This window comes from Erpetoichthys calabaricus, chromosome 4, assembly GCF_900747795.2.
Source record: "Erpetoichthys calabaricus chromosome 4, fErpCal1.3, whole genome shotgun sequence".
NCBI classification, from domain to species: Eukaryota; Metazoa; Chordata; class Cladistia; order Polypteriformes; family Polypteridae; genus Erpetoichthys; species Erpetoichthys calabaricus.
This window is the reverse complement of record NC_041397.2, coordinates 190,190,172-190,215,891: the sequence shown is the minus strand read 5'-3', so window position 1 is coordinate 190,215,891 and position 25,720 is coordinate 190,190,172. Positions and strand designations below refer to the sequence as shown.

At 36.0% G+C, this 25,720-nt stretch overlaps 1 protein-coding gene across 1 annotated transcript in view; it reads left to right on the top strand.

The window, feature by feature from the left end:
• The first annotated feature begins 3,148 nt into the window (after nucleotides 1-3,148).
• The window catches only part of prozb (protein Z, vitamin K-dependent plasma glycoprotein b), a 29,959-nt gene continuing 7,387 nt past the window's right edge, over nucleotides 3,149-25,720 (top strand). The window contains exons 1-7 of the mRNA XM_028800080.2: nucleotides 3,149-3,357; nucleotides 9,614-9,777; nucleotides 15,659-15,683; nucleotides 16,305-16,418; nucleotides 20,025-20,156; nucleotides 20,238-20,329; nucleotides 21,519-21,636. Of these exons, the coding sequence (XP_028655913.1) occupies nucleotides 3,285-3,357; nucleotides 9,614-9,777; nucleotides 15,659-15,683; nucleotides 16,305-16,418; nucleotides 20,025-20,156; nucleotides 20,238-20,329; nucleotides 21,519-21,636 (718 nt within the window). The 5' untranslated portion in view covers nucleotides 3,149-3,284. The remainder of the gene's footprint in view (nucleotides 3,358-9,613; nucleotides 9,778-15,658; nucleotides 15,684-16,304; nucleotides 16,419-20,024; nucleotides 20,157-20,237; nucleotides 20,330-21,518; nucleotides 21,637-25,720) is intronic.

Below are 25,720 nucleotides of genomic sequence, written 5' to 3'. Positions count from 1 at the left end.
TGTCACAATGAAAGTTCAAACACAGAATCAAAATTCAATACAATATTGACGAAAATGTAATTAAAAAAATTGTTTTTACTTAAGTTTTCCAGTACAAATGTAAGTTTAAAAAGTATTTGAGTGTTAATTTCAAAGCCAAACAGAATGAAATTGCATTGTCAACGAATAACTCTAATGCAACATGAAACATAATTTACTTTCAAATTATTACGTTTTACTCTTTTTTAATATGGTTAATTACTTGCTGTAATGTAAAATAGTTCTATTATGCAAATGTAACAATTCCCATGAAAATAAAAATCTTTTTAAATTGTACAACCACATTCCCATACGCAAGTGACAGAATCGCAAAGAGGCTAGTGAGTAGTGCAGGCACGTGGGTTGGCGAGCGAAGCGAGCAGGGGGCAAAGCCAAACTAGTTAAACCAAACAAAAAGCTGGTTCTGATTCAGTGAGTGTGAATGCTGAAATGAATGTAGAATCAGATGAGGATGAGGAGAGCAAAGAGTCCGATGTTAATGAAGTGAGGACAGCAGAACAATTTAAGATTGGAAGATATCCAAGTGAAATACCAATTTATGCATATGAATACAGCGTATGTGTAAAAAGCACTGATTTAATTTACAAGTGGATACCCCAAACCCCAGAATTAGCACAGGAGTAGTGTGTAGTTACTGACTGCTTGTAGGAATTGTATGCCTATAGTCTTCTTAATCAGTCTACTGAGTGGCATTGTGCTGAGTTTATCAAGTAATTATTTCTGTTATTTGTCCTACAACCGTGCCTGTAACTTCAGTGATTTTTTTCTTCATGCTGAAGAAAAACATGTTAGATTATACTGAACATCGAGACAATGATGATCACATTTTTTGACATTAACCGACCTGTTAATAGAAAGTTTCCCTATGAAAAGCGGCATTACACTAAACTGCTGAAGCATTTGCTGGAAAGCATCTAGAAAAAAAAAAAACATCCAGAGCAGTGGTTCATGCAAATCTATATTTTGAACAGCGACACCTTGGCAGCTCGCCTGCACATACCACGTTGTCAGTCAATGTTTTTTTTTTCCCAGATGTTGCTCCTTGTGCCTTCATTTTTTTCCTGAAGTTAAAAATGAGACTGAAGGGAAGACCATTTGCTATTGTGTTAGAAATATGGGGAAAAAAATTGCAGGAGACTCTTGACACGGTAACAAAAGATGAGTGTGGGTAATGCTTGCAGTGATGGAAAGAGTGCTGGGACAAGTGTATTGCATCTCAAGGGGAGTATTTGACAGTGACTGAAAGAGAATTGCTGTAATTTGTATGATCAATTCTTTTCTTTTAACAATTTCAGGAGTTTTTGGGACCAACCTCATATTTATTATGCTGGTGACATAATTCAACATTAACAGCAATGTTCTCCAGTGACCAAATAAATTGACCATTATTGTCACTTGCTTATTTAGATGTAAGAACTTAGATATTTAAATTAATAAATAAAAACTTTACCATACGGTACTATTACAACCATGTTTTGGATCTAACACTATGTGTAGAAAAGAAGGCTTTAAATAGGAAAGAGGTCACTTAACTCCGCAGCAGACACTGTTTAATACCAAGAATACAATCTGGCATCGCTAAGATTTATATGAGTTTTTTTACAATGCTTTTTATCAAAATCCAAGGCCACTTAAAAATAAAACCTGATCAAGTTTTCTGCTTCCAAATTTACCCACTGATTCAATGAGAGTGCCTCAAAATGTGTTCCTGCTTTTAAATGTTTTAAGGAGGAGCAATACAGAACAGTGTTATGTTCATGATTTCTTTAAAGGACGCTAGTTAATGATGATATTGATAAAGGGCTACTTTAGACTGAAAAAATCTGAGTTGTTCCTTGTTGTGTAAATTAAGTCTATTACAATATTAAAGAATGCAAAATATCCTTTTCCAATGTAATATACTCGTATTGTAGTTCTACTGGTGCTGTGCAGTGCTGACCCAACGGATTCTTGCTCTTTTTACTGCTCTTTTAGGTAGCTTGCAGTCCTTTGAGGAATGGCTCGCTTAGCCACACTATAATGGTCATCATGTGACTTTGGCAGATTTGCCCATTTTTTAGGCTCCCCTGCAGCTGGAGCTGAAGTTGCTGACCTGAATGATGGAATGGCAGCTCATACTACTGCTCCAGGGCCATCTTAACAGCATCATAAGCCCTGGGCAAAGTAGTGTGCTACAGTAGGGCCTGTGTTTTGATAGCAAAACAGAAACTTACATAGGCATCAGAAACATCATAGGCCCCTCTGCTCCTGGGGTCCCTGGCTAGTGCTCATTGTTCCCATATGTCAAGACGGCCCTGGGCCTAAGCCTTGACTATGATTACTCCAAATGAGCATTAAGGCGTGTTGTACTCTCCATTATTATGCTCATGAAGGGCTATTAGGCCAAAGTCAAGGTTACTTTTATTATCATCAGCAACATCTACAAATTGAGATGAGACAGCGAATCTCTATGAGCCATGGTACAACAAAGTGCAAGTTGTGACAGAAACAATACGATAAATAGACAATGCAACAATGAAAGTACAATCTAGTATTAGATAGCAATTATTTGTGACACCCATAATGGTGCTTTATATACGTATACAGTATGTAAAAACTCAATCTCAAAAAGATAGTGGGCATTGTCAAACAAGTGGCAGATTTTCAACATGGCTGTAAGCAACCTAATCTGAAAGCTTAGTTAGAAAAGTTACATTGGATGAATATTTTGTGTCTTTTGTAAAGTAGTTCTAAACATCTTGATCTATTCCTGATGTAGTTCACTCATTATTAGGCAGTAAACTCTTAACCATATAGCAAAATGTTACATACTTTATAAATAAACATTCCAAGATTACCCAAAAGAGTGACCATATTTTGACCTGATAATAATTTACCTATTGTATTATTTACAACTGTAATCGTCAAATCTAGAAATGACAGTATCCCTCACAACTTCATATTACAAAAATATATTAAAGAAAGAGTATTTTTTCTTTGTTATCTTCACCCAATTAGAAAGTACATATAAGTCTAACATTTCGAAAGTCTCGCAAGTGTAATGCTAGGAAATGCCAGGCCCACCTGCTAGCATGAAAAGCTCTTGGCATGGAGGGCTATATAGTGCTGAGGGAGTTAAATAGTGGAATATTTCTCTCTCTAGTGGCAAGACAATGTCCTAGCATATATTCATTTTGAACTTTGAACCCACAGGGAGTTCTGTTTTGTTTCCAGCTGCACTATTCACTCCATAGAAAGACATCACCATGATCTCCTTGATTCGGATTTTAAGCATATTTTCTCTGGCCCTGCTTGCCTTCACTGAAGCAAATGAAAATGGTAAGAGTATGGTTTTGTTTATTCAATTTTGCTTTTCGACATAAGAAGAGATTTTTTTGTATAATGCATTTAAAATGGAAAAAAACATTGCCAAATAACAGTTGTGTTTTCAGCATAAAAATGAAATGACGATACTGAGAATTCAAATACTAATGTGTTTTGAATAGAATCATAAACTTGTTTAAAGTATAGTTTTGCTGGACTATTTCATCATTCCAACTTAAGAACTTTGTTTCAGTGAATAATAATAATAATAACAAAATTATAAAATATATAAATATTATATTAAATATAATATTTTTATAGAACATTTCCTGTGCTCAAAGCATTTCACAAATATTCAAAAGGTCACAACAAGAGACCCTCAATAAATAACAGTGGATAGCATCCAGTATTAATGTATTTAAACACCAAATAAAAGATAATTACATGAACCAGAAAGTACTGAGTTAGAACAAGAAATAATAAACTGCAACATAAAAAAATACCTCATTGAGAATAAGCATAAATTCTGATGATAAATATTATCATATTTGGTTATGGGGTATTTAACAAGATAAACTGCAGATATTTCTTAACTCTAAAACAGTCATAAATGTAGGTGCATGTAACAATACATTTTGGTCAAAACTTAATAAATAATCGAACTATGTTTCAGTTACCCATTTTGGTCATCCTATCATTTTTGATCCGTGCAGTTTATTAGCCATAGTTATCTTCTCTGCAAAGACAGCTAATAATGTGGTTGGGACATTTTGTAGTGGATGCAGCACTTCAACAAATTATAAAAAAAAAAAACAACACTTTCCAAATGTCAGAACTGTAATATATTCCTACTTGCACGTTTTGTGACATATATAAACACAAAAAAAAGAAATTCCAGCAATTATCACAAAAATGAATATAAACAATCTGTAATAAACACAAATCTGAAGCTGTGCTAGTGCCCTTGCCAGATTTGACATCCATTTCATGTAACAAGACTATTATGTGCTCCTTAATTTGTACATCGCCTCTATTTAAAATGCTACTCTTCACCGGACTTCTTCTCCCTCTCCCTGGGATGCTGCCCTCTCCCTGAAATCTTCTGGCTCACTTAATTATCCCTCAATTAGGGTGTTTACTGGCACTTCAATAACCCGATTATTCACAGTACCTTATTTTTAAAATGCCATGCAAAGGCTTGCTATGATTAGAGAAATCGGGTTATTAGCCTCTGAAGAACCTGAATGACGGGGGTAGCTTTCTCCAGAAATAATCCTATTATGCGGCCATGTAAACCCTTAACCAGGTTATGTTTGTGAAGAATTTTGTAGTCTGCACATGTCTGTTGCACTCTGTCACACTGCAAATGCATTTGCTTGGCACACACGATCGCATTGCTCCTTTTGCTCTTTGAAATAATCTGTCTCAATATTTCAGAAATCGCTAAATTGGTGTTGATGAACTGAACTGAATATACAGTGTTAAACTGAGCGACACAATGTTGAGAGCAGTAAGGTAACACATTAGAAATAACATGCATTATATAGTCCGATTTCTTCTTAAAATAACAAGTAACCTAACTCAATACTTACTGAAATAAAAATATCTGCATTATTAATATTTCAGCAGCAATGTGTGTAAGGCAAGAAGTACACGTACTGAGATCTTTGCAGGCCTCAATCACAGAAAAGAGTGTTCTATGTGCCATCTGGTAACAGAAACCTAAAAACAAAGCATCAATGTGACTAAACATATTTGTAAAACACTAGAAAATGATCACAGGCGCCATGATGATGATGTTTAACTCTTTTTTTGCGCAGTTTAATGACGTCAGAGCGTTTTGACAAATGAGGACTCTATAAAATGACTTGTGCATGTAAACACGGATTATTAAAGAAGAAGGTTTCTGCCTTAATGTGATTATATGTGTGTGAATAAACACACTGAATGTTTAGGTGTGTGACAAATGTGGGATGCATTTTGTGCGTGTGACAATACTAATACTACTTTAGAATAATAACGTCACATGTATGTATACCATGTCTCTTCAAAACAACAGTTCTGTAATGTTTTCTACTTTATACACAAAGGAACAAAAAACAGTGATAAACACAGCACAGCTATGTGACTGTAACACCAAGTTTATTGTGAATAATTGATTCCATGACATGGAATCTTTATTTCTAATAGTTCATACTGTTCAAATGTTTATGGCATATTGTTAGAGCTGCATGGTACTTGCCAGCACTGATCCAACGGAGTTTTGCTCATTTCATTGCTCTTTTAGGCGGCTTTCTATCTTTAGATGGACTGCTTGCTTAGCCACACTCAGATCGTGGTTGTGTGTCTGTGGCAGACCTTTCCCTTGTTATTGGCGCCCCTGTGGCCGGCGCTGAAGCTATCAATTTGAATAACAGAATAAAAGTTCAAAGAGCTGCTGACTCAACCTTGATGCCATACCTGTCTGATGCAAGAGGCAGTTGCGTTACAACATATTTAAATGAACAGTTTCTTCTTTATTAATTTCATTGCCATTATTAGATTATTAACATGATTTTGGAAAATATGCTTTTAATTGCATTCCGAAACATACAGTAAAATTGTAAAGTTTTTAAACAACCAATGCAATCTATTTAGTAACTACAGATTACGCTAGATAAATTTAGCTTTCAAATATCACCCATGTCTAATTTCAAGCCTAACAAACTGTAAATAAATATTACTAAACATGCCAGTGCCTCATCCAGTGTTGATGTCTGTCTTCCATCAAGTGCTAACAGGATTCACTCCGGCTACCCATGATCCTAATAAATTAATAAGGTTTATTAAATCAATTGTTAATGCTAACAATAAAACAAGCAGATATCCAGCGACAAGCTTAAAAATTAAATCAGCAATTTATTCTCATTTTGTGCACATCACCTGACACCAATTTATGACAAATTTTATGGGAGTGAAAAGTCTTAAAATCTCAAGCAGGAGTGCTGACGACAATATCAACGTTTATAGTTAGAAATTTTCACTGATAAAAAAATGCAGACAGTTTCCTATGAACATTGAATGCAGAATATACTGTAGATGGATTTTCACTATTTTTATATTAATTAGTATTATAGTAATTTAAATATAAAAAATAATATATTGGTCTCCAATATGGTGGCTCAGTGGTAGCGCTACAGCCTCACAGTAAGGAAAGCAGGGTTCAAGTCCCAGGTCCTCCCTGTGTGGAGTTTGCATGTCCTCCCCATGGGTTTCCTCTGGGTGCTCCGGTTTCCTTTCAAAAACCCGCAAGTTAGGTGAACTGACAATCCAAAATTGACCCTAGTGTGTGGCTGGGGTGTGTATTTGTCCTGCGATGGATGGACTGGTGCCCTTTCCAGAGTTCATTCCTGCCCTGTGCTAGCTGGGATTAGCTCCACCAGGTCCCGTGACCCTATTCAGGACTAAGCAGGTTAGAAAATAACTCACTGTCTCTGGTATGTCCAAGAGTGGTGTCTGGGAGTGGCAAGTGGGGTGACTGCCCCAGGCACCGTGCCTAAGGGGGCCCTGCTTTGAGGTCCATGTGTTCCTTTCGAGTGGATTTGTCAAGTTATATTATCAAGTTATATTTTGATAAAGTCTTCATGTTATCCTGCAGAAATTTAGCTGAATATTGTAATGAGAAAATCCCGTGTATGTTAACATTATTTTTATTAAATTTACGCACAAGTTTATACAGTCCACACATACCGGTAACAGTGTTTGACGTAACCGGCCCCGCGTGGGGTTGGTCAGCCCTAGGCCCTGCACACCCCTAAGGCTGCCTCTGGGTATGTCATACATCACTGAAAGGTTGACCATTGAATATATCAAACTGAAGTCACGCCACACGTGTTACTGTGCCTTTAGCTACTAAGATGGGACCACCTCCTAAATTAGATCACATGGGTACTGCAGGTGCTAAGGTTTCTTGGATAACATCTTTACACTTAAGTTTATGTTAATTATTTTGTTCCCAGTATTTCCCATAATTTTGACTTGCCCTGCACTTTGCATTTCCTTTACATTATAAAATTGATTGTTTGCTGATTTTGTTCGAATTAATTCTTAAAGAATTTTTTTTCTGTTAATTAAACTCTCTTATGATAACAAGAAGAAAATCTGAAATATTAAAGTTATGCTCCATTGTTCTTAATGACAAAGAGATTCGGCTTTTTCTTTTTGTGATGGATGCATAAAAGATGTAGCGCAAAAGGCAGCATAGATCTTACTTTTAAAAATCTTAAACATGACCATTTTACTAATGACAATAAATGATTTCCAGTAAGCCATAAGATTTTTTTTCATCTTTGCTCTCCATCACTATCTTTTTTGAAGCTGGCTAAACACTTTTTATCAGTGGTGAAGTCTTTCTTTCTTTCTCTCTTTCTTTCTTTCTTTCTCATTTTTATTTTGCATTATTGTGGTCTTTCTTGAGAACTATTTTTTGTGTCTGGATTTGATTTCTGTCTGGTGATGTCAAATACAGGCTCTGGTGGATTAGACAGGTCCAGTCACAAATGAATGCATGGACGAAAGCATTGTATATTAAAAAAATGTGGATGGATGGATGGATGGATGGATGGATGGATGGATAGATGGATAGATACTTTATTAATCCCAATGGGAAATTCACATTCTCCAGCAGCAGCATACTGATACAATAAATAATATTAAATTAAAGAATGATAATAATGCAGGTGAAAAACAGACAATAACTTTGTATAATGTTAAATGTTAACGTTTACCCCCCCGGGTGGAATTGAAGAATCGCATAGTTTGGGAGAGGAACGATCTCCTCAATCTGCCAGTGGAGCAGGACAGTGACAGCAGTCTGTCGCTGAAGCTGCTCCTCTGTCTGGAGACGATACTATTTAGTGGATGCAGTGGATTCTCCATAATTGATAGGAGCCTGCTGAGCGCTCTTCGCTCTGCCACAGATGTTAAACTGTCCAGCTACATGCCAACAATAGAGCCTGCCTTCCTCACCAGTTTGTCCAGGCGTGAGGCGTCTTTCTTCTTAATGCTGCCTCCCCAGCACACCACCGCGTAGAAGAGGGCGCTTGCCGCAACTGTCTGATAGAACATCTGCAGCATCTTATTGCAGATGTTGAAGGACGCCAGCCTTCTAAGGAAGTATAGCCGGCTCTGTCCTTTCTTGCACAGCGCATCAGTATTGGCAGTCCAGTCTAATTTATCATCCAGCTGCACTCCCAGATATTTATAGGTCTGCACCATCTGCACACAGTCATGTGGATGGTAGTCATTTTTACTATTGCAAAACGTTAAGAGGCAGGACACTCTTCATTTAGGCTCTCATTCCAATACAGACATGTGCTTTGTTGCAACTCTAAATCAACTTGGAATGATTTTTAATAATCTAGTTGTATGCAATACCTTATTTAAAAAGTCAAAAGTTGCCTGTGCAATTTTTTAAACTTGAGTAACATACAGCATATTTGTTCACCTTCATGAATGAATGAATGAACTGTATGTGCTTTAATAGGTTAAATAAACATCATCCCCAATAAATTCATCCATTAATGATGTAAGAAATATGATATACGAGTCTTTAGTAATACTAAATAACATTAAGTAGTACTCACAAAGTAATGTCACTGAAAATATATAATTGTTATTTTCCCTTTATGTTTTTTTTGAGGTGCTGAGTTTGAACTTTACATTTTCATAATAGAGATTGCTTTCAGTTATTACTAAATATTTTGCATCATTTTCATCCCCATTTGTTTTTCATGTGGTGTCACCATTTAATGTTATTTAATGCTGTCATGATGTGACAATGGTTACTTTGGAAAGTAGTCCTGGAAGTTCTGTCATCAGTGTGCCACTATGCGATCTACTGCATCAAATTCCTCTCTCTCAGAGTTTGCAGATATTAAAAAATAAATAAATTGTGAGTTTATTAGTATTGCTCTTTTGATTTCTTGCTTCTTGACTACTGTTTTAAAATTCATTACTAGGGTAGTCTGAGTGTTTGGGCTTGCGAGTATCCTGTACAGTGCATCCGGAAAGTATTCACAGCGCATCACTTTTTCCACATTTTGTTATGTTACAACCTTATTCCAAAATGGATTAAATTCATTTTTTTCCTCAGAATTCTACACACAACACCCCATAATGACAATGTGAAAAAAGTTTACTTGAGGTTTTTGCAAATTTATGACTCAGTTTTAGAAAACTGAAAGTGTATCCCTCAGTTCTAAGCAGATGACACTCTACCACTCTGTTTCAGTTTTTCTACCTAGAGAAAGTGCAAGCAAAATTCTTCACAGACAAAGGCGGGCCAACAGATATTTACTAGAAGAAATTTTACAGGGTAACATCGAAAGGGAGTGCTTCGAGGAGTTGTGCACTTATGAGGAGGCTCGAGAATATTTTGAAGATGACACAAAGACGGTGAGCATTCTTTTAAATTTAAATTAAAATATAAAAAATATTTTTGCTTATCACTTTGGTAACTATTATAATGATTACAAATATTATTGTCAAGCATATTTTTTCCAGCCCTGCAGTGGGCTGGCGCCCTGCCCGGGATTTGTTTCCTGCCTTGCGTCCTGTGTTGGCTGGGATTGGCTCCAACAAACCGTGACTCTGTATTAGGATACAGCGGGTTGGATAATGGATGGATGGATATTTTTTCCAATGGATTTTTGATTTGAATGGCAGAGATTATTTTAAGAAGTATAGTCGTCTTACAATGATGACGATACAGATAGATAGATAGATAGATAGATAGATAGATAGATAGATAGATAGATAGATAGATAGATAGATAGATAGATAGAGATACTTTATTAATCCCAAGGGGAAATTCACAAATATCTATATATATAAAATCCACCGTCTATCTGTTTGTCTGTTTGCTTTTCACGAGAGAACTACTTAACGGATTTAAATAATTTTTTTCTATAAATTTGCTTGAACATTCTGGTTGATTTTGCGAATTCTCTCATCGTGCTAAGTATTATAGTTCTCTTGCAAGAGCAATTTATTCGCGCTAATCCAAGACAGAAGCTGCAGGCAGAGGGGAGGGGAAAACTGAAGTCAGGAATGGGGAGTCGGGCCGGGCCTTCCTCACTCATGCACCAGCCTCGGAGCATACCTTTCTTCTGATTAGCCAGGGAATGACAGAACTACTTAACAGATTTATATCTGATATTTTTCTATAATTTGCTTGAACATTCCAGCTGATTTTGCGACTTCTCTCATCACACTAAGAATCATAGTTCGCTTACATGAGTGATTTATTCTCGCTAATCTGAGACAGAGGCTGCGGGCCAAGGAGAGGAAGAAGTGTGTCATCAGTAGTAGGGAATCAAGCGGGGACCTACTCAATCACGCGCCAGCCTCCGTTCGAATCGCTCTACCTCTGGCCATGTTTTGGAGTGGACCTTGCCTCCACTTAGCCAGCAATACCTATTTGTTTATTGATTTTTAAAGTTTGTCCTGTTTCACTACTACTTGGGCGAAACTGTGGGGGACAGCTAGTAAATAAATAAAATAAATCAAAAAGACAAATGTTTTACAGTATTCTTATCCAAAATTTAAGCCAAGAAGGAACTTAGCCAGTTATTTTGTTTGTTTTTTTTTCCTTTTTATAATAAACGTTATTCAAAATTACTGCTCGAACCTCAAAGCAAAGCTTTTACCAAAACAACTTAATATTTCTTTTTGTTTTCTTCTTCTGCTTTAGCACTAAGCTATAATGGATGGTTACTTACTTGATTTAAAGAGTAAAAAAATATGTGTGCATCACCAGAGCACGGTATATTATATACTGTCAATATTTTACCATCAAATGCCTCTCACAGCTCCCATCTCTTTTGGCTAGCCATAAGCATCCTTACCCTCAACAAAATGGAGATGCTCATAAAAAAAAATAATAAAAAAAGTATTATAGTCAAAGTAGCAAGGGTACATTTTTCCAAAAAACCAACCAAAATGAATCTAGATGTTCTAAATACAGTTCTGACAATAAACAGTTGTATAAACAATAGTAAACATAAAGGAAAAAAGAAATCAAAAATGTCCCTCACTGAGATCCTGACAATGACAAGGTATGCAAAGATGACCTTATGTGATGAGAGCAGTTTAGAAAATACTTAACAATGCTTCACATAATGATTTTTCCATAACTACGTGAAGCACATACATACATAGGCACAGTTTATTGTTGTTCTAATGAGCTGATTAAAATGGGACTAACAGCAAGCACCGCCCATTTGTGATCAGTAGAGGCACTCGTACTAATTTGTTTGCTAACATTGCTCTTTGAGATTTGGTGATAGTTAAATATACCAATCATTGTAATATAGTTCTAGAAAATCCATTATCAGAGGTTTTAGCTTTTCTGGGTTTTAGGCCATCTTTTTTCGTATGATGTTTCAGGCAGTCACACTAAGCCCCATCATGCTCTTGTTCTACTGACTTGAAGGTCGACTGCCCTTGCTGTTACTCCATTGGCGTGTTTCTTAGTATGTACCAATACCATCAAACCTGGGCTTACTAGGCTTTCTCAGCAAATGGTGGCACTGCTAGCTTATCTTGTACTACTTAGTTTGGAACCTTGTGATTACCATGCTTCATTGAAGTATCTTCATATGTGTCACGTGGAGCATGTTGGTGTATCTTCATCAACTGCCTAAACTCCAAACCATATGCAATGGTACACTTAGTTTTTCACTAATAATATTATGGCAAAATGGAATTTAAATGTTGTAGCATATGACGTATCTAGAATTTCAATGTATCTTGTTGCCAAAATGTAAATCAAACAGCTCAATCAAACAGTATTTTCTGATGTGTTATTTCCAAATTTCAATGCTGTTTTTATTTTTTAAGATGATTTTTGAGCACCATTTTGGGGTGTTGTACTTCATAATAATAAAATTACTTTTATTTAATTATCTTTTTTTTACAATATAATCCACATTAATAAAATAAGTACTTTAGCTGTGTGTCTGTCTGTGTATCCATCCAGTTGCTATGTCTCTGTCATTCCAACAGATGGCACATAATCATTTCAAAATAATCATGGTGCATCACAAACACTTTTAGTAATAAAACACATTGCATTGGTCATTCTGAAAGATAGCACTTCCCAAAAATTTAACACTATTTTTATGAATCCCACACCATATAGAATATAACAGAGACATATATATTGTATGGAGCATAACATGCTGCACTGAAAATGATCATGCTGAGGTCTACATTGATTAATTAGGTGTCAACCCATCTTAGATGGGTAGTGCAGCTAGTAAAAGGATTAACCGTCTCTGTGTCTGTCTGGTTACTATGGCTCTGTTATTGAAATCACAAATATTTATAGTAATAAAAAGCACTGAGTTTGTCACTTCAAGAGATGGTGCATCACACATATTAGCACTGCTTTTCTGAATCCCATACCAAATGGCATATAAAAGTGACAAATGCATTGGATTTGTCATTGCAACAGATGGCACATCACAAACATTTGTGGTAATGCATTTTATAACTACAAATTTTTGTGATGTGGCATCTTTTGGAATGACAAAATCAGTGTATTTTAATATTAGATGTATTACAAAAAATATCCTTCCAATAAAGGGCGCACTGCAAATGTTAACACTGAGGTCTATGTTGAATATTTAGATTTCAATGTCTTAGACGGGTAGCGCAGCTAGTCCACCTTAATAAAAATACAAGTGTCTGTGTGTCTATGTATATGTGTGACCGTCCAGTTGCTATATTTCTGTTATCCCACAAACATTAGCACGCTTTTATAGATAGATAGATAGATAGATAGATAGATAGATAGATAGATAGATAGATAGATAGATAGATAGATAGATAGATACTTTATTAATCCCAAGGGGAAATTCACATACTCCATCAGCAGCATACTGATAAAGAAGATATTAAATTAAAGAGTGATAATAATGCAGGTATACAGACAGACAATAACTTTGTATAATGTTAACATTCAGCAAAGTCTGTCGCTGAAGCTGCTCCTCTGTCTGGAGATGATACTGTTTAGTGGATGCAGTGGATTCTCCATGATTGACAGGAGCCTGCTCAGTGCCCAAATCCCATATCAAATCAAATCAAATCACATATTAAATGGCATATAACAGAGCACAGGTACTAGACAGACACACTACACTGCAAATGTTAATTCTGAATACATCTACCAGAAGGTAATCTTGTACAGACAGAAATCAGCTTATCCATCTTAATTAAAGGACAAGTGTCTATGTCTCTGTTATATACTATTTAGTATGGGATTCATAAAAGAATTGCTAACGTTTGTGATACACCATCTGTTGGAATGACAAATGCAATGCATTGTATTACTACAAGTGTTTGTGGTGCACTATTGCTTGGAATAATAAATGCAATTAATTTTATTACTACATGCATTCCAAAATACATTCCAATAGATTATCCACTATAAACATTAATTTTGGAGGGCTAGGTTGATTATTTTGATTTTAACCCATCTTAGACCTGAAGCACATTTAGTTAACATATGTTGTAGCACTTTTTAATTTTACTAATTGTTTAGTAATTTCCATCTTATTTCCTTCATTTTGGCACAAATGGCATTTCATATTCGGGTTAGTCTTTAAAGAATGTTATGTTTAATAAGTTTAAACTACAATTAATGATAGAACCTCTGAAACTAACAACTAACAATAGGACACCAATCGATGCCATATTTACATTACTTGGTGTGGACTCTACTGTGTATGAAATGCTGTTGAGCCACCAAAACCCTATGGGGGCTACCATTTTAACTACATGATATTGTACAGTTCTGTTAAAGCAGTCCGGATTTAATGTAGCCTACAAAACATAATTATATTCTATTATCACTGTTATTTTTAAATATGACTCACAGTTGTGAAAAATATTTAATAAAAATGTGATAACTGACTCTTTGATGTAGTAATCAGTGAACAGTACACAAATACATCTGAATGTTATGTCATGCAAACATTTTCTAACTTGTTTCTATTTGAGTTGTATAGCACTCCACAATATTCTTGGGAATAGTTAGAAATGCTAGGAATTGACTGTGTAGTCATACCTTTTTCTCTTTTTTTGATGTTTCCTTTCATGCTGCATCAGTGCATGCTCCCGACCTTTCAGTTTTACCCTGTTTTTCTCACTTTTTTTTCTCTATTTAGGTTAATTGATCTAGCAATTATTTGTCTCACTTTTTTCCCTAATTATTAGTTTGTGCTGTCTTTTTATTTTTTATTATTTAGTTGGATGCCACTTTAAATCAGATACTACCCATTAGTCACTGTAATTAAAAAAGACATGAACAAAGGATTCTTTTTGTTTTCATAATATTTCCAAAGCATCAATACGGTGGTTATTTATCACTTGTAATGTCCTAATAAAATATATACAGAAATCATAAAATTGTATTTTAAAAAGACACATCAAAAACATCAACTTAAAAAGGTAAATAAAAATTGAAAAACAACAAAATTATAAAACGAGCAAACAATAAACTTGAGCTAGAGCAACAACCCTAGTGACAGCAAAGATGAGAGGTGCGTGGAGGGCATTCTGGGAGCTGTCCCCCATTCTAATTTGTAAAGGAATCTCTCTAACATTAAAGAGAAAACAGACCCCCGTGACACTGTGTTAGGATATAGCGGGTTGGAAAATGACTGACTGACTGATTGACGAATGAAATCTATGTGAGGAATACTATGCTCTCTGAGAGAAAGACATGGTCAGTGAAGGAGGAACATGTAGGAAAGCTGGAAAGAACAGAGATAAGAATGATCAGATGGAGGTGTGGAGGGGAAGACAAATGTCTAGTTGGTGATGGAAGTGATAGGTGGAGAAACAAACAAAGCTGAATTGTGCATGTTGATCCCAAGTCAGAAGATGATTGGGTGAAGAGGTTCCACCAAGATATAGTTGTATGAGGGAATGAGGCCCAGACAGAGTCGGAAGAAGAAGAAGAAGACGACACAGGTAGAGGTGATGTACAGCATACCCAGGACCCCAGAGATAGTGGTGGGAAAAGATGTGGGGGCAACCAGCTAACCCATGTAAGCCCAGAAAATGACCATGAAGCTGGTAAGAATGTTGATGATGATTTGCTGCAATATGGTGTACACATTACCAGGACAATCCGCAGCACAAGCAAAGCAGATGAATGATGTGTACAGGACTTGTGTGCTTGTTTCAAATTTCTATTTTCAATGTCTTAAAATGCACTTTACTTACTATGTAGCAGCTTACCTTTCTGTTTTACTATTTTGTCTTTTAGAAACGATTTTGGTTAGCATATAAAGGTAAGCATTTATGATTATTTCTCTAGCACTAATGGAAACAGAACTGTTAAAACTTTATATGAATTAGTAAAGTAAACAACTGCTAAAATTTACAACAGTGACCCAGTTTGAAAATTAATCAGGTCATGTTCCTTCTGATTCCTAAAGTTAACTTTCATATTTTTTGTGGTGCAGAAAGTGTTAGTTTGTAAAGACTTTTAAGAAATTAAAATGTTTTCCTGTTAGTTCTCAATTTCCTAATAAAAAATCCTATGTTTTATATAAACGCTTAGGTCAAATGTTCTAAGCCTGTGCTTTTTACAAATGAAATAAAAACATTAGCAACTAACACATACTGCCACACACAGTCCACTTATTAGTAAATGATGGCTTGAATGTAAAATGAGCGCTTAAATATTTTGTTCAATGGAAGGGATACTCCAGAAAAAACATTAGAATTCCATTCACTAAGCCACCCAAGCACTCTTTATAAAACTACTGTCATGAAAGTGATGAAGAGGTTGGCCATGTAAATTCATTTACAGAGGTCATAAATTATTTAAAGTTTGAATAGTTGCAGGTGATCATTTATTTTGAACTATCATTACATGTTGGTATCCTGTTAATGTTTTATTTCCACAGATATTGACCAGTGCAAATCTAATCCTTGTCAGAATGGAGGCACATGTTTTGACAAAACTGGGGAATTTGTGTGTAAATGCAAAGAAGGCTTTCAGGGACGAGTCTGCGAAGTTGGTAAGGATGGCATGTGCTTTCTCAATTTTTTTATTTTTAATAAATTTTCAAAAATCTCAAGTAAACTTTTTTCACGTTGTCATTATGGGGTGTTGTGTGTAGAATTCTGAGGAAAAAATGAATTTAATCCATTTTGGAATAATGCTGTAACATAAAATGTGGAAAAAGTGATGCGCTGTCAATACTTTCCGGATGCACTGTATGTTTTCCTAAAAAACACCAAATTCCATTAAAATTAAAACAATCACTTCAGTTAATAGCAGTTATCAAAACAGACGCTGCATATTTCCTTTCATTAATGACTCCGTTATGCCACTGTTTACCAGCATTAAGCTCATTCATAGCTACCATGTAAACACAAGTTTTGTTGAAGCACAAAACCACAGTAGGGTGACTGGATTGGACAATAGCTCCTCTCTTGTGGATTTTTACTCACTAGACCATAAAGGCCCACTGGTGATTAACCATGGCTGTGGAGTGTGAGTATGGCCTAGGCAGACACTTTACTGGTGGGCACTAGGGGCAGGTGGCTAATTTACAGAATAGTCTGCCCATTTCAAACCAGTATGTCCACCTAATATTTGCACTGTGCTTACTGTTACTACTGACAACACCATTACAATATGATACTCATCTATTACGTTCATAATATTTGTCCTTTAAATAAAAAAAAACAGCAGAACCTAGGCAATTAAAGACAGTATAGATAAGAGAAAAATGACATCAATATCACACTTATCAGAGTACTAGGGTGTTGTACCATGTTAGCCATTATGAATGTAGTGAGAACTCAAGCAAAGTGACACCTTTTATTGGCTAACTATAAAGATTACAATATGCAAGTCGGTTTTCACTCTTACATTAAAAAGTAATTTCCTCTGTTAAGTCACTGGCATCTTCATTTCTTTGGAGACTATCTATTAAACACTCCATTTTGATCTGTGGTAGTCTCCCTCCCTGATTTTGAGCTGTACCACCTTGTTTTTTCTCTATCTAAGGGCAGTCTGGAGTCTGGGTCTGCTCTCCCCAGCTTCCTCCTTCATGGTTGTCCATAAAGACAACATACAGAGGGTGAGCCAAAATGATGTTAACATTTGAATGGCGGAAACAATTCATTCACAAAACATACTTCATATGTGCAAGATGATTTACAGGAATGTCTCAACCTGTTTGCCATCATGTTCAACACACAAAAACCAATGAGAAACAGTACCAATTAAAGCCCAGACACACATTTAGTGGGGAATAGATGATACCACAGTCTGTATTCAGTCCTTCAGGTCATTGATATCAATGCTATACACATGTTCCTTCACCATACCCCACAACTAAAAACCACAGGGTGTCAAATCAGGGGAGTATGGAGGCCATGGCAATGGTCCATATGGTAATGTGCCTTACTGGCATTACCTGTAATTAAATAAAATTAGTTAAATGACCTCTGCATGGTATTATGAGAGGCATTTATTTGAGGAAAAAAAGGTTAAAGTATAAAGAAAGGAAACTTGCCTTTTTCCTTTTTATATAATGCAGACAGACGTCTTCACTGACCATATTAGTGCCTTTTGGGGAGCGTCGTGGTGGGTCTCATGTAGACTGGAGAGACAGCCTTGCCATTGACCGGCCGGGATGGCATTGTTGGTCCTCCACTCCTGCGTGTGCCTCCCATGACCTCATAACTAAAGGAGTAAAAGAAAGTGTTAAGCGCCTTAATATTAGTTTACCACGGTTTAGAAAAGGGATCCCATGTTTGTAGTTGTCTGAGCTATAGCTCAGGAAAGGAGGAAAAAAGTTAAAAGTGATTACTTTCACTTAAGGCAGAAGCGCAGTCAGCATCTCAAAGGCCTGCACAGCTACGCACGCGCTCGCGCTGGCTGCTCGACTTTTTATAGTAATTATGCGGGACAGGAGACGCCGCTTTTTGCAAACAAGTTCACGTCATCGCGTACCCCGGGAGGGATGACGTACAGCAGATTAATTGGTCGGCGCGAGGGCGCCAAATACAAAAAGGAATTACGGCCTCTAGAGGCTGGTTCTATCTGACTAGATCGTCTTAGAGAAAGGTACTTGGTAGAATAGTGTTTTGAATTTACCAAGCATTATGGCTTGTGCCTTGCTTATTGTAAATATTTTTTCTTGTATATATATATATATATATATATATATATATATATATATATATATATATATCTGGATTAACTTTGGTGGAGGTATTTATTGGGTTGTGGTTATTGGCGCACTGTTTATTTTTGTATATACACTTTTTTCTATATTTTGAATATTTTTGTTTTGGTGAATCCTGTATACACTGTTTGAAGGAGCAGCTTTCTGACTTGGAGCACTGTGGAGGAAGACAGCTTCATTTTGGTTCGTGTATATATGGTTTTCACTAGTTTGTATGCAGTATTCTTTTTCATTTGGGACTTTCAGTCAACACTATAAATACTGTATATAGTCACTATTTTTGGGCTCCATTTAATTACTGTTTTTGTGTGTCCTTTGCGGCATTGGACTGTGTATTAATATATAAATTCTGCAGGACATTATTTTTTGTTTTCTTTAAGTGCACCTGTAAATAAAATCTCACGTTATCTTTCAAAAAAACCCAACCCTTTTTGTGTCCGTGTCTCCCTGTCTTACACCATCATCCTGGTTACGCTCAGTCTCACATACTAGACACCTAGAGTGTAGGCTGGTGGTCCTAATTCCCACTACACGGGGTGTCACAGTCCACCACAACTATCGACCTGGAAAGCTGTGGTTGAGATAAAAATAATTCATTAGTGTTAACATAATTTTGACTCACCTTGTATTCCCCCACATTGCGCAACTTAATTTCCAGTTGTTTCTAATAAAATAAAGTCCCTTTCTCCTACTGTTGGACCCATTGTCTCTTATGCACTTCATATGTGGAGAAAAGTTGATGGGTCCGCTGCCAAGATGGCACCTCCATACTCCTTTATTTCATAATGCTGCCCTAAATATCGAAGGCCGTCCAATTTCCTTTTGTGCAAAAGTTTTGTCAACCAGCATCCTGTACCATAAACAATAAGAGTAAACATTGGGCAAGGATCCCTCATGTTTGCCCATAAAACAGAGAGGTTTGTGCAAATACATCCCCTGGTGTGTTAAGGTCTGGAGGGCACCTCTGCCTTTTTCACGAAAATGCCTCCATTCCCTACTTATACAGTTTCAGGTAAAAGGAGTTGAACTTTATGAAGGAGAGAGGAGGACAGCTGTCCTTCATATCTCCATATCAAACCAAACTGCTGCTGATCATGCATGCAGTACATGCACAACCCACTAGGAGGTAATACTCTCTGAATCATTTATTTGTTTGGATATAACCTCATCCTCAGATGACAGCAAAAGAGCAGAGAATAAAAAAAAGTGATGAAAGATATACCGAAGGACAGGCAAGGATGAAGCAGGGAAGTAATTTTCATTTCTTCCATGCTTCTGCACTTTATCCATTTCTTTCCCTCCCTTTAATATCTTATCTTGTTATATTTTTTTCAGTCCTGTGGTAACTTCATGCTAACATGAATTAACAATAGCTGCCATTCACACTAACTGATATCTTATTTATATGTGTGTCTTTTTCAGATTTGGCGGAATGTCATGCCTCCTACTCAGGCTGTGAACACTTTTGCAGCCTCAACATGTACAACATTTATGTCTGCTCCTGTGCAAATGGCTATGTATTAAATTCCAATGAAAAGTCCTGTATTCCACAAGGTAAATCAATTCTGTTAGTATTTTATACTCCATGAAAGAATAGCAAATTACCTACTTTGTTCCTGTGCCCATTAATTGCAGTTGAATACCCATGTGGAAAACTGAAGTCCTCTGGATATTCGGGTACCAAACCAAAAAGCAAGGAATGTGAGGAAGGTGAATGCCCCTGGCAGGTATGACTTTACTAATTATTTGTCTCTATTGTACTGTATATTGATTAAATGGCCACAATAATTCAAGATGGAATTCACTCACTATTATCAGTGTAATAAAAGTATTAGTCTAAGCAATCATTTTAATGAATTTATAACAGAATTAATTCACACATTATCCAAATCTACTATTCCATTTGAAAGTTATTGGTTCAGGCAGTAGCTTCAAAAATCAGTCTAAACAATAATTATAATTGATCGGCTGATTGATTTAATTCATTCATTAATTTTTCAAACCCACTTTAAAATTGTGAAGCACTTGGATTGTGTTCAACCATTTTCTTCTAGGAAAAAGGGATGGCAGCTGACACTTAGTTATTCTTCCCTACAGTAATAGTGTGATTGGTTTACGGATGCTGGTGGTCGTGTCTAGAATTAATCACCAAACAGTAGGTTATTGAAAATGTCACAATCATGACACATAACTTTATGTTTAGGAAAACAGTTAAAGAGTTTTGCAGGAGATCTTGCAGGTGAAAAATACTCGGTGTTAGCGTGGGCCTTGGGATCACAGGGATCATGCATTGCAAGCAACTGAGAAACATTAAGTTTCTACTTGGTCGGAAATGCCTCATTCTTTAAAGCACTGCTTTATTTTATGTCTGCTAAATGATTTAATTACTTTAATTTTACATAAACATAATGTTTATCTTGTGTGAAACCATTGAAAATAATAATACAGAGAGGTGGTGCGCACTTGTGAAAGTTAAGCACATTCCTGCTTTTTCAAAATTTGTTAATGTTAATTTTTAATTTATTATTATTTGATTTGTTTTCAGTTTCTGGATGCAAGAATATCTTCTGTGAAGGAGAATAACGTACATTTATACATGTGTAACAAGTACATAGCATTAGCCCAATGTGGTGTGATAGGAAAAGGCCTGCATAAAGAGTAGTTGACAGACTGTGATTTCAGAAGAAGCAGGAGGTGTGAAGGTTTAGCTTGCTGGTATATGCCATAGACAACCATTTAAGTTCATTCTGGGGCATAGCCATGTTAACACACAATCCAGCACGAAACAAATGTAATGAGAGGTCTGTTCCAAATGCAAGAAAACGTATAGGGCTGATAAAGTGAATTATTTTTATGCTCTGCATTGTCTGTTGTACAAATAAGTCGCATTTCACCAGTACTTTCTGTCTTTGACAGGCCTTGTTAGTTACTGAAACCAATGGAGCCTTCTGTAATGGTGTCATCATTGGACAGTATTATATACTGACTACTGCCCAGTGTGTTCTCATGTATGACACATTTCACATTATTGTAGGTAAGTTTGAAAACTGAATCTCTTTATGAAAATACGTAAGGTAATATTTTTTTACACATTGACCAAAGCAGAATGTGCACAAGTTTATATTTTCTTTACAAGCTTTTTCATGGTCTGTGACGTTACATTAATCTCTTATTGCAAAATGAAATAATTGGTGTTTAAACAAGTAGTTTAATAATCAAATAAGCTTTTGCTATTAAACTCAATTGATTTGGCATTGTTTAAGAAATATGAATTAATTAAATACTAAGAACTCGTGAGAGTCTGTTAGCAGCAAAAATTAAAAAGGTGCAGTGTGCCAAACTCCCGAAGGAAGAACTGTAAATTGTTTAACATAGTAGTCACTATAATCGTTCATGTTCCAGGCTCAAATTCAAAGAAAAGCTTCCAGACTTTTCTTTGAATTTAACGATATTGCATATAGGTAACATGATGTATCACAACAGAGAGACTGTTAGACATAAATGTCTCAGGGCAGTAAAAGTCTTTCCTTTTAGGTTTTGGTTCAAAAAAGAAAGTCAGGGATGTTAACAATGCTCTAAACTGAAAAGATGTTTGGTCTATTACATGTTCAAAAGACAAAGCAATGGTTGAGGTCGAACAGTAACAAAAGTCGTAAACAGAATATTTTCCTAAATAATTTGTGTGTTTCAGTACTTTTTCTGAATTGTTTTTAATCTCTGAGTTCACACAGTCTTTAGTGTGTGAGGAAAAGTCTTATCACATAGCCACATCAACATCAGGCATCGCACAGCACGTTCTTCGTACACCACTTGATGTACTGTGTCTGTAGGTTTCAAAATACCTGTGCCCATAACAAATGAGGACATCAATGAAGTAAAAGTAAAAATCTGAAGTACAGATTAACAGCCTACCAAAAACAACAATAAGATCACATTTCTGACAAAATGAATTGTGAATTTAGGTGGCCCTAAATTCTGAACTCCTTGTTCAGAGTTTGATAACTAGGTAACAACCCTCTGTCTTTCTCAGCATAGTATGAAAGGAAACACATGGACCCTGGACACTGCTTTGATATGAACTTTGTTTCAAGTGATATAATTTTGTGGTATTTCCTTTCATGTTCCATTGTAAAAAGTTACTAACCACTTACTTGTTTTTACAACTTTTTGGAAAATCCTTCAAAGAAATATTTGCCAGTTTGCATTCTCAACTTATGCTAGTAGTAGTAGGCTGTTTACCGTGTCAGCCATTATGGATGCATTAAGAAGTCAAGCAAAGTGACACCTTTTATTGACTAACTGAACCGATAACAATTTGCAAGCTTTTGAGTCAGCTAAAGCCCCTTCTGCAGGCAAGATATAATTATTGCCTGAAGAATGGGCTTTAGCTGCCTCGAAAGCTTTCATATTGTAATTTGTTCAGTTAGCCAATGTTGTGGGGTACAAAATCTGTATATTTTGTTCTGTATTTTCGTTATATTTTGTTCAAAAAAAAACCACAGATGAACAAAATTCAGGACACATCAAAGCATATCCTCTTCCTAGTTGTACCTCACTTTTAAAACAGCTGTTCCAACAAAGAAAGGAAGATATGCTAGTGCCTAAGGCTATCAATTAGTTTATAACCTGGGCATCTGGGACAAAAATAGCTATATTATTTTACAGTCTGGGAAAGGAAGAAATGCCGATACCTCAGGCTAAATCAAAAAAGTTTTATTGTTTGGGAAAACAGACAGTGAATTCATTCATCATATTGACAGACAGCCAATCAGAATATCTAACAATTACATCTTGTAAAACCTCCCGGTAGAATTTTATAATAAGTATACCTCGCCTGAAGAGCGACATAGGAAGGAGGGAGGAAGAAGAAGGGACGAAGACGTTAGGAGAAGGGAACAGAGCAACGTCAGAAGAGGGTGCCAGCAATGTGCGGCTGTTTCCATCTGATCATCACAAAAACCTCTCATGAATAGCTACGAGTGCTAGATCACAAGCCGCTTGTGACATTCATCTTTGTCATCTCTACTTTTTCTAAAGACTATACATATCCAGACTTTCTATCAGTCCTATTTTCTATTATTCTTTGTTCCACTGGTATTATTATTCCTGTAATAAATACCATGCTGCTTTTAACTTTCTATGCTTTGTCTTAATGTCTATACAGCAATTGAAGTAATAAATTAGATTTCTTTGAGCACCTGGTGCAGCCGGAGGTTTGCCATTACCTCTGTGCTGCGAGGTTTATTAAGGCTGCGAGTGAGAGTTCCACCCAAAAGTAGGGAACAGTACATAAAGTAAGGTATTCTTGGTTGATAAATGACCTATAGTCAAGAGTGCTGAGCCTTTGTATGTTTAAATGTATTCTTGTAGACCAAAAGTAATATTTAGGTCTGAGACATCTTTAAAACATTGTATGTTGTTTGTGTCGATAATAAGTAAGTTTCTTGACGTGCTGAGAGAGTGACAAGTTGTGTTATTCATAAGGCACTTGTGTGGTTTAAAGTGCTAAAGGTTAATCAGCATGTGTGTGCCATTCACAGGGCACTGTTGAGTTTCTGTGTGTATGCCTATAGCTATGTATGTGTGTGTTAATCTTAAGGTGCAACAGTAGACCAACCCGGTAATAAATCTGATGAGTACACTTACCCCTAGGTAAAGGGTAAGTAGAGGGAAATATCATGATAATACAGCCAATAAAAGGTGTCACTTTGCTTGATGTCTAATTTCAACTTATGCTAGAAAGCTTCAAGTATAGTTAGCTATTAAAAGTCACTAAATTTCAAATCCTCAAGAGCTGCATTCAGAGAAACAGAGTAGTGTGATTTTTACATTTGTAAGACATTTACAAATGTTTGTGTTTTTGCTATGACTTTAAATGAATTTAACTCTCTTTTGTTGTTTTCCTGATGCTCTGTTTTTCTGTGTAGTTTTCACCCTTAATTATATCCTAATAATGGTAATTTTACAAAAGTAAAGCAGATGCTCCGACAAACAACATTGAATGCTGAAAGGTTACAACTTCTTCACCGTCAGACACACTAACATACTTATTAGTAAATAAATGCATAAATAACCAGAACAATTGGAAAAGCAAAATGGAAAATCTTAAAAACCAATTAAAAAATGCTACGATACATCCATGTAGCATACATAAATGCTTGGTACATTCCATTAAAGATTTGACAAACTTACTTTTGTAACTTCTTCATTGACCCCAAAACAAATATGCTGAACCATAACAGCTTGCTTAATTAGGATAAGAGTACAATTCAAAATTAAAAAGAGACGTTGAATTGAACAAAAACCTGCAGCCATATGGAGTCCCCAAGACTGAGTTTGAAACCTGCTATACTAAAGTGTCCCAAGGTTTGTGGAATCATATGGCATTGGCATTGCTCAATTTGGAGCTGGGAGCAGAATAGAACAAGAGGCAACTTGTGAGGCAGAATAGATACGATAAGAGAATTCTGAAAGGAAAGATTCAGCTTACTCTGGTGTGGTTCATAATACCAACAATAGACTGTCCTGTCTTTATTAGACCCCAGAGAACTAAGTTTATTTTTAAGTAAGCCTGTTTATTATTCTTTTTCATTCCATGTATGTGGGAATTTCCAACCTTGAAAATAAAACTGATTGAATGTTCATACATGAGTACTAATCACTTTAACATTATAAAACGCTGAATGTTCTTACTTGAGTACTAATCACTTGAACATTATAAAATACTAGCCACGGGACCTGCTGAAGACAGATAATAGAATCATTTAAAAAATTTGCTATCTCTTTTCTCTGTAGTCTTGTGTATCTGAATATCTTTTAACTGGCGCTCCCTCTCTCAAGCACATTCCTGTAATGCCTTCTTCTCTGACTCTCTCATTATTTTTGAGGTGTCTTTTCTCGCCTCTTTTCTGAATTTATACTTTGAAGGTGACTCTCGTAGTGTGCACCTTTACATCTCCTCATGCATCTTAGAGATCACACTTTCAAGTGTCACTAAAACCAAACTGATCAATCAGATTGCTCTGAGGGACTGGACACACAGATCTTAGTGTTTTATCGCATAACAGATAGAAACATTAACTAAAACATTAAATCAATGTAACAATCTATTATCAAGC